At 35.7% G+C, this 19,080-nt stretch overlaps 1 protein-coding gene across 2 annotated transcripts in view; it reads left to right on the plus strand.

Annotated features, from left to right (window-relative positions):
* The window catches only part of RNF17 (ring finger protein 17), a 115,029-nt gene that overhangs the window by 54,434 nt on the left and 41,515 nt on the right, over positions 1-19,080 (plus strand). For both annotated transcript variants that reach the window (XM_045443759.1, XM_045443764.1), the window contains exons 17-25: positions 3,151-3,304; positions 3,518-3,633; positions 4,588-4,708; positions 7,772-7,892; positions 10,192-10,419; positions 11,083-11,233; positions 11,389-11,507; positions 17,183-17,273; positions 18,446-18,561. In XM_045443759.1, the coding sequence (XP_045299715.1) occupies positions 3,151-3,304; positions 3,518-3,633; positions 4,588-4,708; positions 7,772-7,892; positions 10,192-10,419; positions 11,083-11,233; positions 11,389-11,507; positions 17,183-17,273; positions 18,446-18,561 (1,217 nt within the window). The remainder of the gene's footprint in view (positions 1-3,150; positions 3,305-3,517; positions 3,634-4,587; positions 4,709-7,771; positions 7,893-10,191; positions 10,420-11,082; positions 11,234-11,388; positions 11,508-17,182; positions 17,274-18,445; positions 18,562-19,080) is intronic.

Below are 19,080 nucleotides of genomic sequence, written 5' to 3' on the forward strand. Positions count from 1 at the left end.
CAGAATACAATTCAACCAAGTTCTCTACCACTTTATATCAAGGATTGCCTTTCCTCTAGTTTCCAATAACATGCTCCTAATTTCTGTCTGAGATCTCACCAGAAGAAACTTTGACATTCATATTTCTACCAAAATTCTTTTCAAAGCAATCTGGACTTTTCATTCAAACACTTCAAAACTTCTTCTCTATCCATTACCTAATTCCAAAGACACACCCACATTTTAGGTATTTTTTACAGCAACACCCTACTTCTCAAAATCAAAATCTGTATTCATTTCCGAGGGCTGCAATAACAAAGTTACACAAATTAAGTGACTTAAAGACCATAAATTTATTGCCCCATAGTTCTGGAGTCTAGAAGTGTGAGATTCAGGTATAAATAGGGTTGGTTCCTTCTTAGAGCTGTGAGTGAGAATATTCCATTCTTTTCTCCTAGTTTCTGGTGGTTAGCTGGAAATTTTGGGTGGTCTGTGACTTGCATTACCATAATCTCTGCTTTCATCTTCACATGCATTCTTCTGTGTTTGTCTCTGTACCTAAATCTTCCCCTTTTAATGACACCACTCATATTGGATTAAGACCTACCATAATCATTTTTACTTGATTATCTCTGTTAAGATTCTTTCTCCAAATAATGTCACATTCTCAGGTTCCAACTCCAACACATCTTGCTTGGAGATATAATTTAACCCAAAACATTGAGCTTCTTGGATTTAAAGATTCATGTCTGTCACTAAATTTGGGAGGTTTTCATAAATTATTTCTTCAAATAATTGTTTTGCTCCTTTCTTTCTCTTCTCCTTCAGAGACTCCCATAAAGTGTATATTAATATGTCTAATGGTACCCTTAGTCTCTGTCCAAGTCCTGAGTCTCTGTTCCCTTTGCTCTTTTTCTTTTCCCCACTTAATAATTTCAGTTACCCTATCTTCTGGTTCACTGATCCTTTCTCATGCTTGCTCAAACATGCTGTTGAACCCTCTGGTGTTTTTTTCACTTCACTTATTGTATTTTTCAGCTCCAGAATTTGTTTGATTCCTTTTTATAATCTCTATCTCTTTGTTGGTATTTTAATTTTGGTCCTTTATTGTTTTTCTGGTTTCCTCTAGTTCTTTATCCATGTGTTCCTTTAGTTCTTTGAACATATTTAAGGCAGTTCTAAAGTCTTTGTCTAGTAAGTCCAATATCTGGGCTTCCTCAGAGGTGGTTACTATTTATTTTGTTCCTATGAGTGAGCCATGTTTTCCTTTTTCTTTGTATTTCACCTGGTTTTTTTGTTGTTGTTGAAAACTGGGCATTTGACTATTAGAATGTTGTAACTCTGAAAATCAGATCCCCACCTCCCTGGGATTTGCTGGGTTTTCTTAATTGTTGAAGACTATAGTGGTCGGTTTGTTTGAGATTTTCCCATTCTATTTTTGTAAAGACTGTTCCTTTTTGTGATCACTAAAATCTCTGTTCCTTTAGCTTGTGTTCAGCAAATGTTTTGACAGAGATTTCTTTGAATGCCAGGAACTTGATTGGGTTTTGCTTGGTTGCAGTAAACCCTTGACTTTTCCAGAGTTCTGAAAAATTTCATATGGCTTCTCATTTTTTTTCAATGTTTCTGTGTGGGAACGAGAACTTGGAACCCCCAGTCTGCTATTTTGCTGATGTCACTCCTCTGTTGAATTTTTCACTGTTCCCTTTGGATAACCTATTAGTGGAAGAACATGAATAATATCTACTTAGAAATAAAAGTTTAGAAAATTTTAAAATTTTAAGTAATTTAAATGGAATAACAAGAAAAGCTAGATTCACAAAATTTCCACTCGCATTATAATGCTCAAAAAAGAGAAAAACCTAATTTTTTGCCATTTGAAATGGATTTTAAAGTATTTTTTAAACTTAAGAATTGGTATTTGGAAAGATAATCAAACGTTTATCTATGATGTTTTGGGATTGTTTTTTTAAGAACTGTGTTTCAGATGCTTTAAGAACTACAGTAACCAAATAGTCTTATTTAGTACAAGAAGTTTCAGATTTGCTCAATGCAGTCATTTCACAAACCGTACTGAAATTACTGAGTTAAAGAATTAGCAATTCACTTTAAAACCACGAGATAGATGGTTGATAGGAAACTGGACATTCATATAATGCCAGAATAGTACCTACATGAATTATTTGGTGGGTACAGGATAAAAACATAACTGTACAACAGAGGGATCAGAATCATCACCCCAATCTATATGTGAATCTTAGCATGTTAATGTTGAGTTAGTGATTATTATGTCTTTTGATGTATTGCAACCTAAGTATATTTACAACTTAAGTATAATTACTTGTATTCTGGCCAAAAAATGTTTGAATCCATCACACCTATAGATACCAACTTTTAACTTTTGGGAAATTTCAGGAGCTACTACTTAATGGAGGAACAAGCTAAATAATAGCATGAGGATGTAACTACATAATAGATGCTCTTCAGCAAGACCAAGTCATTAAAATAAAAGTACCATGGTAGATTCTAAAAGATTTATTGAAATAACCAGATATAATGTGTAGTCTTGAATTGAATACTGGTTTAGGTCAGCATGGGGTATCTAAATGTGGTCTGGAGCATTAATAGGAATCCTTACCGAAATAGAAAAGTGAGAACTGATAGAAAATGCAAATTATCAAACTGTAATCAAATTGCATATATGATATAATTTCATTTTTGTTTTAAAAAATATTGAAAGTTTGTGTATAAGAAAGGGATCTGGAAGGATATACATTTAAGGTATCTGGATATGTTTTTAATGTTCTTATTCGTTTTTGAGAGAGAGCCTGAGCAGGGAAGGAACAGAGAGAGGAGGGGACAGGAGATCTGAAGCAGGGTCTGTGCCAACATCAGCAAGCCTGATATAGTGCTCAAACTCATGAACCATGAGATCATGACCTGAGCTGAAGTTGGGACGCTCAGCCAACTGAGCCACCCAGGTGCCCCTGGAGAAATGTGACTTTTAAAACTTTTTGTTATGTCCACATTTGCTAATTTTATATATTGCTTCTGTAATAAGATACTTCAAATGTAAATTATGTGACATGATTTATCTGATTCTAACATTTGGTAATTTTATGAATAGTGCTTATAATACATGCCATGTGTTTTAATCCCTTTATCTCTTAGATAGAGAGCCTGGATTTTTTATTTCTATTAAAGACAATTGAGGAATTCTATAAAAGTGAAGATGGAGAAAATCTGGAAATCCTCTGTCCAGTTCAAGATCAAGCCTGTGTAGCTAAATTTGAAGATGGAGTTTGGTACCGAGCAAAAGTCGTTGGTAGGAGATTGCACACTATTTCTACAGGCAAATGTTATGCTTAAAAACTGATCCCATTTGAGTTGGTACAGATTAATCGTGGAAGTGATGTTATTTGATCTTAACATTTTGCTCAGTTATCTATCTTTAGTAAGCTAGGGGTAATGTTGGAAGGTAAATCTCTGGGTCTCTTTTTTTCCAAGTTTGCAATTTCTAATTTCATAACTTTTGAAGGATTGCCTGGACGTCGTGAAGTTGAAGTTAAATATGTGGACTTTGGCAATACTGCAAAAATAACACTTAAAGAAATGCGTAAAATAAAGGATGAGTTTCTGAATCCCCCAGAGAAGGTAATCTATTTATCATGAATCATAGGGTTAGAATATTAGCACAAATATGAAAGTAATTTTAGAAATCATTTTTACCATAGAAATATTCTGTTAACATCTTTGTAAGTAATTTCTAACACATAGACTATAGAAAAGAGTTGCTGTGGTTCCTATAATTTTCTATATAGCAACTATAAGTTATTAAGATGTATGTATATCTTAGCAAATAAGCATTAATTATAAATGTATATGTGTATGTATGTTTGTGTCTATGTATTACTGTTCTGCAGCTCTTAATGTTATACCAGTATAATGAGGTAAGAGAATGATGTATTTTGTGAAAACAAAACTCATCATAGGAGTATTTTTACTGCAATCTCATTTATGTGTAAGTATATATAACATGTGCAAGAGAGGGAAAAGTCTGGAAGAAAAAGTGAAAAATTACCCTTCTCTTGGAATCCTACTCCCCAGAGATACGGTTAAGGCTGATTTTCTATCTCATGTTGCACCTAAGTGTTTGAATTTGGTTAAACAATATTTTTCATTTTAAAAATGGGTAAAAATTATAGGAAAAACTTGAAAATACAGATAAAAAGAGGAATCCCTCAGAATTGTTGAATATTTTTGATATATATAAATCTAACATGTGTCTTCTCTGTTTTTAGCGATTATAGGATTAGACAAATAGTCCTATAACCTTATTTTCTCATTTAACAGCATATCATACTTTCAGTGGATGCTTGTTATATCAATGTCTAAATGTGCAGTAATTCCTTCAACCAAATACTCTGTTGATTCCAATTATTTGTATTTATAAAATATTTTGTAGATACCTTTGTACATTTATTTATTTTCTAAATATGCATTAAATTCAAACACAAAGTTTTTTGTACACATAAAATTTTATTGTAATTTTAAAATAATTGGAAATTAAGTTTACTTTCCTTAATGGCACAATTCTGTTTGACACAGGCAATCAAATGTAAGCTGGCCTATATTGAACCACGTATGAGAGCACTGCAGTGGTCCAAAAAAGCTAAGGACAAATTTGAAGAAAAGACTCAAGATAAATTTATGACATGTTCAGTCGTTAGTAAGCTATTTCCATTTTCATTTGTTGCTGTATGGTCATATATAATTTTAAATAAGAGTAACATTACAACATTTGCCAGATCTCAGAATAAATTCAATGTGTCATCAGTAAGAGTAGTGAGAACATGTATTGAGCATTGGGTATAGTAGGTATAGTTGCAGGCTCTAGAATCTAAAATCAGCAAGAGGCAGAATTTACCATCAGAGACCAAGTCATCCCAAGAGTGCCTGGTTGGCTCAGTTGATGGAGGGTGTGACTTGATCTCAGGGTTGTAGGTTCCAGCTCCACATTGGGTATAAAGATTACTTAAAAATAAAATCTTAACGGGCACCTGTCTGACTTCAGCTCAGGACACGATCTCATGGCTCGTGAGTTCGAGCCCCACGTCTGGCTCTATGCTGACAGCTCAGAGCCTGGAGCCTGCTTCCGATTCTGTGTCTGCCTCTCTCTCTCTGCTCCTCCCCGCTTGTGTTCTTTCTCTCTCTTTCTCTCTCTCTCTCTCAAAAGTAAATACACATTTAAAAAATTTTTAAAACATAAATAATAAAATCTTAAAAAAATAAAAAGATGAAGTCATCCTGTACGTGGCCTCTTGAAACTCTAAAGCCAGAAATTAGCTTCTCTTATTTCTGTTTGCATTTTTGCAAGGACTCTATCCTGATTTTGGCATGATGGATGCTAAAGTTTAATGTGCAGGGAAGTGAGGGGAAGTAGGACATAACTGGTAAATAGTTTTCATATGTTCTTTTTTTTTTTTTTCCCCATTTCATATGACTTAAGTGAATTCAACTGTAGGCTGTCCCCATATTTAGAAAAAAAGTTGTTTCTGTTTTGGAGGAGTTTGGGTCCAAGATACAGGCTATTACCTTACAATTTTATAACCCAACATGTTCTGAAAATGAAAAGTTGAGTAGCAAAATCTGATCTGAATTGACATGAAGGTACATACAGTCTTTATCTCCTTTATAGTGAATATCATATATTCCGTTTCAGGGTAGTAATGTATGTTTGTAGGCTGCTGCCTCAGTCTGCTGGAGCTATTACAAAATATTCAGTGTATGTTTTACGTAGTCTTTCTCAATTTGAAGAGTTCTGAAACATGTCTGGCCCCAAAGGGTTTGAATTCAGGTATGGGGAGGTGTAGGATTCTGTTGTTTATCCGACTGTGTTGGTCTTAATAAGTACTAGTGCAGAATATACAAGATCATGTTTACTTAGGGTTGATTTATGGGAATTTCCAGGGTAATTTTTACAGCACCTATTTGTTCACATTTATCATACTACGTTAAATGAACCCAACTACTGTGAGAGCGTTAGCCTCTTTTACAGTGAGGAGACTGAAGCTTACTGGTCAGCTGCTCAAGGTTACTTAATGTAGAACTGATGCCTATCAGTGATAATTTATATACATTGTTGATACAAGAAATTGTTCTGAAGAAATAGTTTCTTTAGGGAGGAATGTGATTATAGATATTGCATTGTCAGTCAATAACATTTTTATATCTGTCTTCTCTGATATGAACAGCAAATTAAGGGCTTCTTAGTCCTTGAGTTATCTCCACTGATTTTGTGCAGAATTTAACCTAGATAATTCTGCTTACCAACTTTCCTTTTGGTATTTTATTCTGTTGGTTTTAGCTCCCCCTCCCTGCAGTGGACCTGACTTGGTTCCTTTCTTTACTCTTTCTTTTGCTTACTCACTTAATTACTTGTTACACCATTAATATCCAAACACTAGTCACAATATAGTTATTATCCTAGGTAATTTGAGCAGGGCCTTCTGGCACTCCTTAAATCTAAAATACCTCATCAACCTGTGCAATGATGAAATTAAGAGTTTTAAGACATTAATATTAAAATGAACTACCACAGACCAGAAGGGGAGCTTTCCATTAATATGCATTGTTACCTTATAAAGCAACGGATATTTAAATTTTAATTAGCAGAGCAAGGAAGGTGGTGACAGTACAGAACATACAGGAATAAAGAACTTTGTGTATGGGAAATATAGTCAAAGAACTGAAGGGAACGCGAGAGCACAAGAAATGGAAAAGTACGGAGATGAAAATTTATTGAGGCTCATCATCGTTTAGCCTTTTATTTCTAGATGATATATCTGATCCATTAAAAAGGAGTCCACAATCATTTTTAGGCCCTTGGAAAAAGTTTTGTAATATGTGTTTTTATGATATAGGATGCTGGTAACTCTTCATCTTTTTATTTAGAATCATCATTCTGGCCTGCAGCTCCAGCTGCTGTTGTGTAGAAATTGTAGGCATAAACTGCAGTTTAAGTATGCATTCACTGCATATGTTAAGGCATTGAAGTGTGTGTTTTCTAAAGAAATTCCTCTGTTGTTTATGCAGACACATATTAGGCAGGTTCTCTGTGCTGTGTACCATAAGCAAGTAAACAGGCACATGAGATGTAAATTTTGCCCATAGTTAAACTCCCAGTTTAGTTTAAGAAATCTAAATAGATCTACTTGTTGAAGTAGCCAATTTGTTTTCTAAAAGAAATTAAAAGTTAGATGGTTTGTTCTAAAAACAGAGGAATGGGGAAAAATTCCAGGTTCCAGTCTTTAATTAAGGGTGTTTTTGGAGTTTTTGTTGTTTTGAACTTTGTGCCATTTTTCTAAAAGCTGTAAACCTTAGCAGATAATCACTGGACTGAATTAACTTTCATTCTTTTGTCCTCTGGAACTAGTTTGAATTTAATAAAACAGTTTAAAGACACATCAGAACACTTATTCAATGAATATAGGTCAAGTTATATTTTTCTGAGTTTAAAAGCTTTAAACTGCTTTTGATGTGTTATAGAACAGCACACAATAATCTAAAATAAAAATTGTATTAATTTGCATATGTTACAGACGACATGGACAATTGCTTTATGTTTGCAAAGTGCTACTTTTACCCCTGCAGAGAGACTTTGATATTACTTAGCAAGAAACCACATGTATGCAAAATGAAATTAAGTTTCCTGTTATTTAAAATTGCCTCACTTAGTATATTTTATGACATATTTCTTTCTTTCCCCAAACTCGTCTTAATGGTTTTACAGAAATTCTGGAAGATAATGTGCTGTTAGTTGAGCTTTTTGATTCTCTTGGTGCTCCTGGAATGACTCCTACTAGTATAAATGACCAGCTAGTCAAAGAGGGCCTAGCATCTTATGAAGTAGGGTAAGTAGACCTACAAACTTTAAAAAATTCAGTTTATTCACAGGAAGGTGGTAGGGCGCCTGGGTGGCTCAAGTTAAGCATCAAGAGTTAAGCATCCGACTCTTGATTTTGGCTCAGGTCATGATTTCGTGGTTTGTGAGTTTGAGCCCTGTGTTGGGCTCCACGCACTGACAGTGCGGACCCTGCTTGGGGTTCTCTCTCTCCCTCTCTCTCTGCCCCCCCACCCCCCGCTGCTTGCTCTTTCTCTCCCTCTCCCTCAAAATAAATAAAACTTAAAAAAAAAAAAAAGAAAGTGGCATATCATTTTCTTTTGGATATCTGCTTTAGAGTTTCCCCCTGTTTTTGAATCAGGAAAAATAGACGGAAAAATAATTGGAGTCATTAGTTTAATGGGGAGTAGAGTGGCTTTTCCCTCCATCCCTAAGTGACCCTGAAACCAAGAGAATGGCTCCTCAGGATTTAAAGTACTTCTAAAAAGAGAATAGCATCTTATTTCTAGGTAGAACATCTGCTTTAGTAGCCCTTTGTACCTATTTGAGAAGAGAATTAGTAAGAGAAATGTCAGTATAGAGTAGTTAGTGGTAGAATTAGCCCACATTCCCATTTGAAGAAATGTGAATTTTTTCTGGGTTCAAGTGGATACGTTGAACGAGAGCCAGATTTGAGCCATTGTGCTAATAATACCCAAGACAGACCAGTGGTTGAGGTGACCGCAGTATAGAAGGGCAGAGGGGTGGGAGTGTTTGCAGTAAACATTAATTAAATGGAGGAAATGAGGGGCGCCTGGGTGGCGCAGTCGGTTAAGCGTCCGACTTCAGCCAGGTCACGATCTCGCGATCCGTGAGTTCGAGCCCCGCGTCAGGCTCTGGGCTGATGGCTCAGAGCCTGGAGCCTGTTTCCGATTCTGTCTCTCCCTCTCTCTCTGCCCCTCCCCCGTTCATGCTCTGTCTCTCTCTGTCCCAAAAATAGATGAACGTTGAAAAAAAAAAATTAAAAAAATAAATAAATAAATAAATAAATAAATGGAGGAAATGAGTATATGGATCTCTGAAGAGAGATATGGTTAAGTGAGTCACCTGGGAGTTAGCAGCATATAAATGAGTCCATTAGAATAAGTGAAAATCACTTTCATTATTCATCTCAATTTCCCTTGATGAAGATGCAACTATGAGGATTATAATCTATGAGAAAGAAAGTCCAAAACTGGTAGATCATGAGCCTGAGACTGAAGAAAAACCAGGAACCAGAGAGAGAACGTTTCAAGAAGGAAAGAGTAGCTAGTGCTGAGAATTCAAGTCAAGTAAGGGCTGAAAATTATCCATTAGATATAGCAACAAAAATTAAGTCACCTTGGTTAGCTAAATCTCAAGCTTATTGTGAAAGAAATTGTTTTTCTTTAATAAAAATAAAGGACATCTAATTATCTGTGTTTTCAGTATGAACTAACCTGACTTGTTAAACATTCTAAACACTTCAATAATTTCTCTTTTTAATACACCTTAATAGCAGTTGGCTTCCACTTGTATTCTCACTGGCAAGTGGATTGATACTTTTTAGTCATCAAAACAAATTATCAATAATTCTTCTCTTTTTGAGTACAAGATATCAATGGCAGATGATGAAATTATGAACAAACTTGGTATTTAAAACGCTTCTAAAATAGAAAGTTTGGGGGCACCTGGGTGGCTCCGTTGGTTGAGCATCCAGCTCTTGATTTCAGCTCAGGTCATGATCACAGGGTTGTGGGATCAAGTCCCATGCTGGACTCAATACTGAGTGTGGAGCCTGCTTGGGATTCTTTCTCCCTCTCTCTCCGCCCCTCCCCCCACTCATGCTCTTGCTCACTCAAAAAAAAAAAAAAAAAGAGAAAGTTTGGCTTTTAAGGGTGGTTTTTGTACTTACTTTGGTAATAGTTAGCCCTTTTTAAAAAAAGAAACTAAAATTGCTGTTAATATGAAAACTGGGAAGCAGCGAATCATAGCTAAAACTTGTTCATCTCTAGGGGTACCTGAGTGGCTCAGCTGGTTAAGCTCCCGACTTTGGCTCAGGTCATGATCTTGCGGTTCATGGGTCCGAGCCCCACATTGGGCTCTGTGCTGACAGCTCAGAACCTGGAGCCTGCCTCAGATTCTGTGTCTCCCTCTCTCTCTCTGCCCCTCCCCTGCTCATGCTCTATATCTCTCTGTCTCTCAAAAATAAACGTTTAAAAAAAAAAAACTTGTTCATCTCTAGATCTAAGCAAATACAAATATGAATATTTTGCAAACTATTTTTGCTAATGGGTTTTGTTATCTTCCAGGTATACCCTCAAGGATAATTCCACAAAACATAGTGAAGTGTGGGATCCTTCTCCAGAAGAAATTATTTCAAATGAAGTAAACAGCTTAAATCCTGTATCTATAAAATGTCTACCTAATGAGAATCTCCAATCACTTTATAATAAGGAACTACCTGTACATATCTGTAATGTGATATCTCCTGAGAAGATTTATGTTCAGTGGTTATTAACAGAAAACTTACTTAACAGGTATAACATATAAGGAAAACATGGATTGCATATGGGCTTTTTTCTATATTTTGTTTCAAAAATCTAGAAATCACAAGTGTAGAATTTTAAAAGCAAAATTATTTCAGTTAAACAGTCACTTAAACACTGGTTAGAAGTATACAAATAGTGTATTTACTGGCAATTTTCACTATATTAGAATTAGTCATTCCCCAAATACTTATTGAACACCTATTTTTGACAACCAGTATTGTAGGTGTTGGGGATACAGTGGTAAAAACATTTACAAGTCTTTGGTGTCATCAAGCTTAAATTCTGGTAGAGAGACAATAGACAAAATATTTACTGTAGTAGATGGTGATAAAGACAGTAGAGTAAAAGCAGTTGAGGAGGAAGGCAATTTTGGATAATCAGGGAAGGCCTCAAAAAGACTATGACATTTGAAATGGATCCTAAAGGAAGAGAGGGAGTAAACCATGAGGGTATCTGGAGGAAGATCATCTCATGCAGAGGGAAGAACAAGTTCAAAGGCCCTGCAGTGGAAATGTGCTTGGGTATTCAAGGAAAAACAAGGTATCCAGTTTGGCTTGAGTAGAGTGAGAAAGGGGGGACAGTAGAAGACGTGGTTAGAGACTTAGGTGTTGTAAGAAAAGGTTTGAAAGTTAATTTTTTTTCTCTATACAGTTTACAAGAAAAGATGGTAGCTGCTTATGAAGACTCGAAATGGGAACCCGTTAAATGGGAAAATGATATGCACTGTGCGGTTAGGATCCCAGATCAAAATCAGTGGCAAAGAGGCCAGATCATCAGAATGGTTACAGACACATTGGTAGAGGTAAATGCAGAGTTAAAAATATAATTGTGAAGGTGAATGGATTCAGTATTTTTATCTTGAAATTTTTTAAATCTAATTTTTATTATGCTATTCAATTTGTGAAAAACATTTTGAAATACTGTCTTTCCACAGACTCAAAGTTACTATTTTCATAGGTTTTGCTGTATGACGTGGGTGTTGAACTAGTAGTGAATATTACCTGTTTACGAGAGCTTCAAGAAAACCTAAGGACAATGGGAAGATTATCTTTGGAATGCTCTCTTGTTGATATAAGGTAGTTTTTAGCTGAGTAAATTTTCTCATTATTGAATAATTACAAGTATTTTTCTTTTTTGTTGGGTTCTTGTCAGTTTTAATTTTACTAGAATTCTGAAATTTCATAAATCTAGTTAATTTGGGGGGCGCCTGGGTGGCTTAGTTGGTTAAGTGACTGACTTCAGCTCAGGTCATGATCTCACGGTTCATGAGTTCAAGCCCCACCTCGGGCTCTCTGCTGTCAGCACAGAGCCCACTTTGGATCCTCTGTCCCCCCTCTCTCTACCCTTCCCCCACTCGTATTTTTTCCCTCCCTCCCTTCCCCCCCCCCAAAAAACACACAAATAAGCAGTTATTTTAAAATCTAGTTAATTTTGAGGTTTTAAGAAGAGGGAAAGATAAAAATTTGGAGCACATAAACTTTAGAGGTACCAAGGAATATAGATAGGTGAGTATCATGGGTATCTAGGTAGATTCAAACTGTTAAATTATTAAAAACTTGAAGGATATAGGCAGATAGAAATAAAGTATATTTTATAAGCTTAGCATTGCATGGAAAGCTAAAAATATATAAATTACCAAAAAGTGAATTAGGATTCTGAAAGTGGCATGAAATACTTTTTGAATCTAGTAGAATTCTACCATAAACACAGAGCAGTTTGGATAGCAAAAGTAAAGACAGCACAGTCGATCTCTAAAACCTAAGGAGACAACTAGGTTTCCCTCTGTAAACCCCAAATACAAACAAGTACACCATGTGGTACACCATGCCCTTATGGACCCTTAGGGTTATCGGCATTTGTGTGGAAGGAAGGCTGACTGGGATTCTAACAGCTCTGAGAATAGGAATTGGCAACAGGTTTTCACTGGAGCATGCAAGCCAATCTGAGAACAACAACCGAGACCAAGAAGGGAATAATGCAAGATGCTCTTCATAATTGGGTGTGAGAGATCTATAATGTGCCGCATTTTTGTGGTGCTGGAACCTTAGCCATATAACCTTTGGAAGTAAACTGATGCTCTCTTCCGCGACCTCACACTGAGCAGAAACTGTTGGGGATAGAGCCTAATTTGAGCAAGACAGACACTGGGGCAAAGGAAAAAAAAGATGCGGATAAAAGTAGGGGAGAGGAGCAAGATATCAAAGTATGAAGCCATATTTTCTGTCACTTTGGGAGAACAGCACCAGAGAGTTCTAGAGCCATGAAGCTAGGAAAGCAATAGTGATCTACCTCTTCCTTCTAAAAGCACAGGAAATTTTCTTTCATTTAAAACATGATGATGTATCATTTGCAAATATGTTCTCCCATTCAGTAAGTTGTCTTTTTGTTTTGATGGTTGTTTCCTTTGCCATACAAAAGCTTTTTATTTTGATGTAGTCCTCAAAGTTTAATTTTGCTTTTGTTTCCCTTGCCTCAGGAGACATCTCTAGAAAAATGTTGCTATGGGCAATGTCAGAGGAATTACTGCCTGTGTTCTTTTCTAGAGTTTTTATGGTTTCAGGTCTTACACATAGATCATTTTTTCTAAAGAAGACTTACAGACGGTCAAACCACAATAGGATATCTCTTCACACGTGTTAGAATAGCTATTATCAAAATGACAAGAAATAACAAATGTTGGTGAGGATGTAGAGAAAAGGGAAACTGATGTACTATTGGTTGGAATATAAGTTGGTGCAGTCACTATGGAAAACACCAAAGAGATTCCTCAGAAACTTAAGAGAGAACTAGTATATGATCCTGCAATTCCACTTCTAGGTATTTATCAAAACACAACTGAAACACTGATTCAAAAAGACATACACACCCCTATGTTCATTTCAGCATTGTTTACAGTAGCCTCACCAAGGTAGGAAAGCAACCTGTCAACCTGTAGATGAGTGGATGAAGAAGATGTGTGAAGTGATATCCCATTGTACCAGAGTAATGCTGGCCTTACAGAATGAGTTTGGAAGTATTCCTTCCTTTTTAACTTTTGAAATAGTTTGAGGGTAAATATTATTATCCCTTTCTTAAATGTTTGGAAGAATTCACCTGTATGGTCATCTGGTCCTAGACTTTTGTTTGTTGAGAGGTTTGGGGGTTTTTTGTTTTGTTTGTTTGTTTGTTTTTATTGCCTCACTTTCATTACCACCAGTCGGTCTGTTCAGATTATTTCTTCCTGACTATGTCTTGGAAGATTCTATGTCTCTAAGAATTTATCCATTTGTCCCAATTTTTTTGTATATAACTGTTCATAGAAGATTCCTATGAGACTTAATATGGGTATGTATTATCCTCAGATTTCTTTTTGAAAAATACAGAAGTGGCAGTTTTCTGTTTGTAGGGCACATTTCTTCATTGATAAATCCATGGAAATAAATCTAATTCTTTGTAATAAGAATTATAGAATTTTATAAAGGGGGATTAGGAAGTATAAACTTCCCTTTATAAAATAAAGGGAAATGAAATTAAAAAAACTCCCTTCATAAAATTCATGGAGATGAAAAGTCAGTATAGGGAATATAGTCAATAATGTTATGATAATGTTGTGTGGTGACAAACTTACCAGGGTGAGAACTGAGTAATGTATGGAATTATTGAATCAATATGTTGTACACTAGAAACTAACATAACTTTGTTAATTATACTTTAATAAAAATAAGAGATTTATGGAATCTTAGAATTGGAACTCAGAGATCTTAGGGGCATCATGACAGTAATTCTTTTTATACCAGCCCTAATAAATGAACAGTCAAGACCAGCTGACGTCACTGCTGTGGAGCACATCTCTTTCAGTCACTAGTATTTCCCTACACTGTATTAAAATTGGTCTCCACAATAGGATACTTTATTCTTAGTGACCCCTTTCTGTTCTAATTGCTGGTAGACCATTTATTTAATGTTCTTGAAGAGCTTATCAATAGTAGTTTCCATAATCTGCCTGTTTGCACAGAACATTAATCTTACAGGTACCTTTTCCACTGTCTGCGATTACTAAGAGTGACTCTGGGGCCACATCAATAAATTTGTTCTATAAATTGAAAGAATTTAATGCCCTGGAATGGAAATTTCAGGCCAACCATCCTAAAAATTCTTATCCTGGGGATGCCTGGGTGGCTCAGTCAGTTAAGCGTCTGACTTTGGCTCAGGTCATGATGTCATGGCTCATGAGCTTGAGCCCTACATTGGGCACTCTTTGTCAGCGCAGAGCCTGCTTCACATGCTGTGTCTCCCCCTCCCCTGCTCATGCACTTTCTCTCAAAAACAAACTTTTTAAAAATTAAAAAAATATTTTATCCTAATTTTCAGTTCTACCTTGAACAGTTCAATCAGAGCAATTGAACAGAATTCATCAATCCTTTAATTGTATCCAATAATGTAGAGAATGTGTTCCTATACACACCTTGAATTATATCTTTTGGACTCAAATGGAATACCATTATTTCATGAGTCTAATACTGGCTAACCTTTAGCACTTATGGACCCTGTGTTAATTGTCTTACAGGCATTACTCTAGTTAATCCTCACAATAAACCTTTAAGCTATAGATAAGGTATTATTTATAGATAAGAAAATTGAGTCTTCAAGAGGTTATTTTCCAGAGTAATACACCTATTAACTTTTGAGCTAGGATTATAAACAAGTCTGAATTTAGAATTGGAGCAAAGTGCCTGGGTGGCTTGGTTAAACGCCTGACTCTTGGTTTTGGCTCAGGTCATGATCTCACAATTTGTGAGATCAGGCCCCAAGTCAGGCTCTGTGGTGACAGTCCAGAGCCTGCTTGGGATTCTCTCTCTGCCTCTCTCTGTCCCTCCCCTGCTATAGACAAATAAATAGGTAGATATTTTAAAAGAAGAATTGGAGCTCTAATCACTATGATTTACTACCCTTCTGAAAAATCTTTTTCTTATAGTAAAATATACAAAACATATGTATTTTGCCATTTTTAGTGTACATTTCAGTTGTATTAAACACATTCACAATGTTGTGCAACCTTTACCACTATCCATTTCCAGAGCCTTTTCATCTTTCCCAACTGAAACAGAGTTGTATGAATACAGACCAAAGAATTTTTTAATGTTGTAAATACTTCATAATCTTAGAAGTTAATATTTACAAAATGTATATTCATAATAGAGCATAAGAAAATCTTAATGTTAACACTGATTATTTTTAAATATTTATTTGGGGGAGAGTGCATGTGGGGAAGGGGCAGAGAGAAGGGGACTGAGGATCCGAAGTGAGCTCTGCACTAAGAGGCTAGTAGCAGCAAGCCCGATGTGGGTCTCAAACTCATGAGCCTCGAGATCATGACCTGAGCCAAAGTCAGACACTCAACCAACTGAGCCACCCAGGTACCCCTGTTAACACTGATTTTTATCTGAATATCGTCATAATAAATTTTGAAAACCGCAACTAATTCTAAGAGTCACTGATAATTTAAATTCTTCATTCTTAAGAACATCATTTGGGCTTCTTAGTAAATAGTGTAGCATATTTACTAAATCCTACTTGGTCAAACTACATGCACAGTTGGTTTTGTTCACTCATTAATGTGAAAAGATTGGCCAGGTTAGTTGTTTACCCGATGGGTCGACTCCATTGAAACTCCATATCTAGAAATCATGTATAGAGAACCTTTAGAGCCTGCATTATGATACTTGTAATCTCTTTCATGGTACTAGTTCTTTATTCTTTGGAGGCGGATTTGATGGAAAGTCAGTCGGTTTCAATTCCACAAACTAAAATAGACGAGGAAATTGAATATTCTGCTTTTCATTGACCTGTCAATATTCATTGCACATTTTTTTAAACGTTTACTTATTTTGAGAGAGTGCACGCATGAGCGGGAGGGGGCAGAGAGAGAGGGAAAGAAAGAATCCTGTGCAGGCTCCACGCTCAGTGCAGGGCCTGACACAGGATTTGATCTCATGATTGTGAGTGAGATCCTGGCCTGAGCCGAAATCAAGAGCTGGATGCTATTCCTGAAATCATTATTACACTATATGTTAACTAACTTGGATTTAAATAAGTAAATAAATAAATAAATAAATAAATAAATAAAGTCAGATGCTTAACCAGCTGAGCCACGCAGGCGCCCCTATTGAACATTTTTACCATGAATATTAAAAATAAATTGTCCATGAATTATTGAGGCTAATATTCATGGGTAGCAATTCATATTAGATTTAAATTCCAGAAAAAAGCTTTCAAAAATGTTTGGGCAGTGGAATCATTATTGCAAAGGGATTGTTCTTTTCAAATTTCCATTAAATAGTTTTAAAGTGCTTTCTGTGTGCCAGGCACTATCCTAGGCATTAGGGATATGATGATGGACATAACACATAATACATTATCCCCACTCTCAAGAGTTTATAGTCTACTCAGCATGTATGAAATGTACATAATAGGTAAAAAAAAAAAAAAAGTACATAAAACATTACCTTTTTAAGGGTTCTCAGTGTAGCTGCAGAACAGATATACATGTTAGCATATGATATGATCCCTAAGTAGAATAGAGAGGAATAAGCAAAAGTCTATGAAAACAGAAGAAAATTATGAAAATAACAGAAGCCATGCTTTAATTGATTTCTCACTACATATGAAGTTTGTTCATATATATATGAATATATACATATAGTGGTTCTTTTATATTTCTGTATCTTACGCTATTTGTTATAAAACAAGTTGTCTGTTTTTGTTGTTTTAGACCAACTGGTGGGAGTGACAAGTGGACAGCTACAGCTTGTGACTGTCTTTCATTGTACCTGACTGGAGCTATAGCAACCATAATCTTACAGGTGTGTAGTGGGCTAAACAGTTACAATGATGTTTTCTACAATTTATTGTTGAGAAAATAACAGCAAACTATTTGGATTTTTTGACAGCATTTTTGGTCTTATTTCAAGTTATAACACCTGTTTATTATAGATACCCCATAGATGATTATATGAATTAATCAAAACATTTCTAAAGTAATAATCTTGAGTTGATAATTTGCATGTCAAAAAACATGCTAGAGAGCATTTCTAAAGCCTTTTGCTATTCTTTACAAACTGAAGAGTTAGTCTTCTAGTGAAATCATATTGATTGTATGCATAAAAATGGGTGTTTGTGTAAGTATAGGTTTGAGAAGAGGGATATATTTTTCAGAACCCTTAAAAGTATTCTTTCTTTACTTTTATTCCAATGGGATACCTTTTATTGTGTTAATGATTAGAATTTTCTTAGGTAATTTTTCCGTGTTACTTTTTCTATGTGTACTTTCTCTATTTTCCTAATTCCATGTGAAGCAGAGTATATAGGCCTTGCAGCACTTTCCTTTCTTTACACACACACACACACACACACACACACACACAGCACACCTGGGAAAATACATTTCAGTTCTATAATTTGCAAACGGTTTAGGAAGATAGACAAATTTGTAATTTATGTTCCCCCAGCCTGTTCTGGGCTGAAAGAAAAGTTTGCAGTCTGCCCCCCCTGACAGATACACCCATGTTTCACCTTGACAGTGAAGTCTTCCTGGGGTGCCTGGGTGGCTCAGTCAGTTGAGCGTCCAACTTTGACTGAGGTCATGATCTCGCAGTTCGTGGGTTTGAACCCTGCTTTGGGCTCTGCGCTGATGTTGCAGAACCTGCTCTCTGTCTCTGTCTCTTCTCTGTCCCTCCCTCTCTGCCTCTCCCCCACTCATGCACACCTGCTTACTCAGTGTCTTTCTCAAAATAAATAAACTTTAAAACAAGATAAGACAGTGAGGTCTTCCTGACACATTTCACAAACCAACTATCTGTCCCACTTGACTCTCTTCCATGTTATTTTCTCTCTGATAGAGTCAGGTACCAAAATAACTTTACTAGGTTGGAAATTTATTTTTGGATAAATGTGGAGGAAATGCCTGTGAGAAGTATGTTCTTTATAAGGTTTCCTTTTAGTATTTCATATTTACTGTTTTCTTAAATCACTGCAGGAAAACAATACAACATGGCCATTACCTGTGAAAATTTTCTGCAGAGATGAGAAAGGAGAGCGTGTCGATGTTTCTAAATATTTGATTAAAAAGGGTTTGGCTTTGAGAGAAAGGAGGTATATACTTTTTTTTTTTAACACCAGTTTATAATGAAGGCTTCTTACTTGCCTGTGTAAATCCTTATATCTGTGTGCTTTCAAACCTGAATTTCATCTTGTTTGCTCCTAATGATTTACAAACTTAACCTTGAGAAGCCAGCTCAGAAATAAATTCATTCAGGATTACTTATTTCTTTATTCAGGCTCATTAGCTCTTACATCTTTAAATCCCTACTGACATTTCTGTTTTTATGTTTTCCCTTTTGCTTTGGCATTTACACTCTAAACCAAAGGAAAAGAGAATTACATACTGGGTACCATATCTGAGCCCTTTGCCATCATTTGCTTAGACAGAAATGTTGAAGCTTTATGTTGGAAATTGTGGTAGGTATATACCAAAATGTGTTTATGTGAAACACGAATGGATAGCAGAAAAGTAATTGAACAATATTTAAATTTAAAGACCTTTCAGGTACTAAGTTTGTGGTTTAAGGTACCATTGGTACAAGAGGCAAAGGATGAGGATATTGCTATAGC

This window comes from Leopardus geoffroyi, chromosome A1 (assembly GCF_018350155.1).
Source record: "Leopardus geoffroyi isolate Oge1 chromosome A1, O.geoffroyi_Oge1_pat1.0, whole genome shotgun sequence".
NCBI classification, from domain to species: domain Eukaryota; kingdom Metazoa; phylum Chordata; class Mammalia; order Carnivora; family Felidae; genus Leopardus; species Leopardus geoffroyi.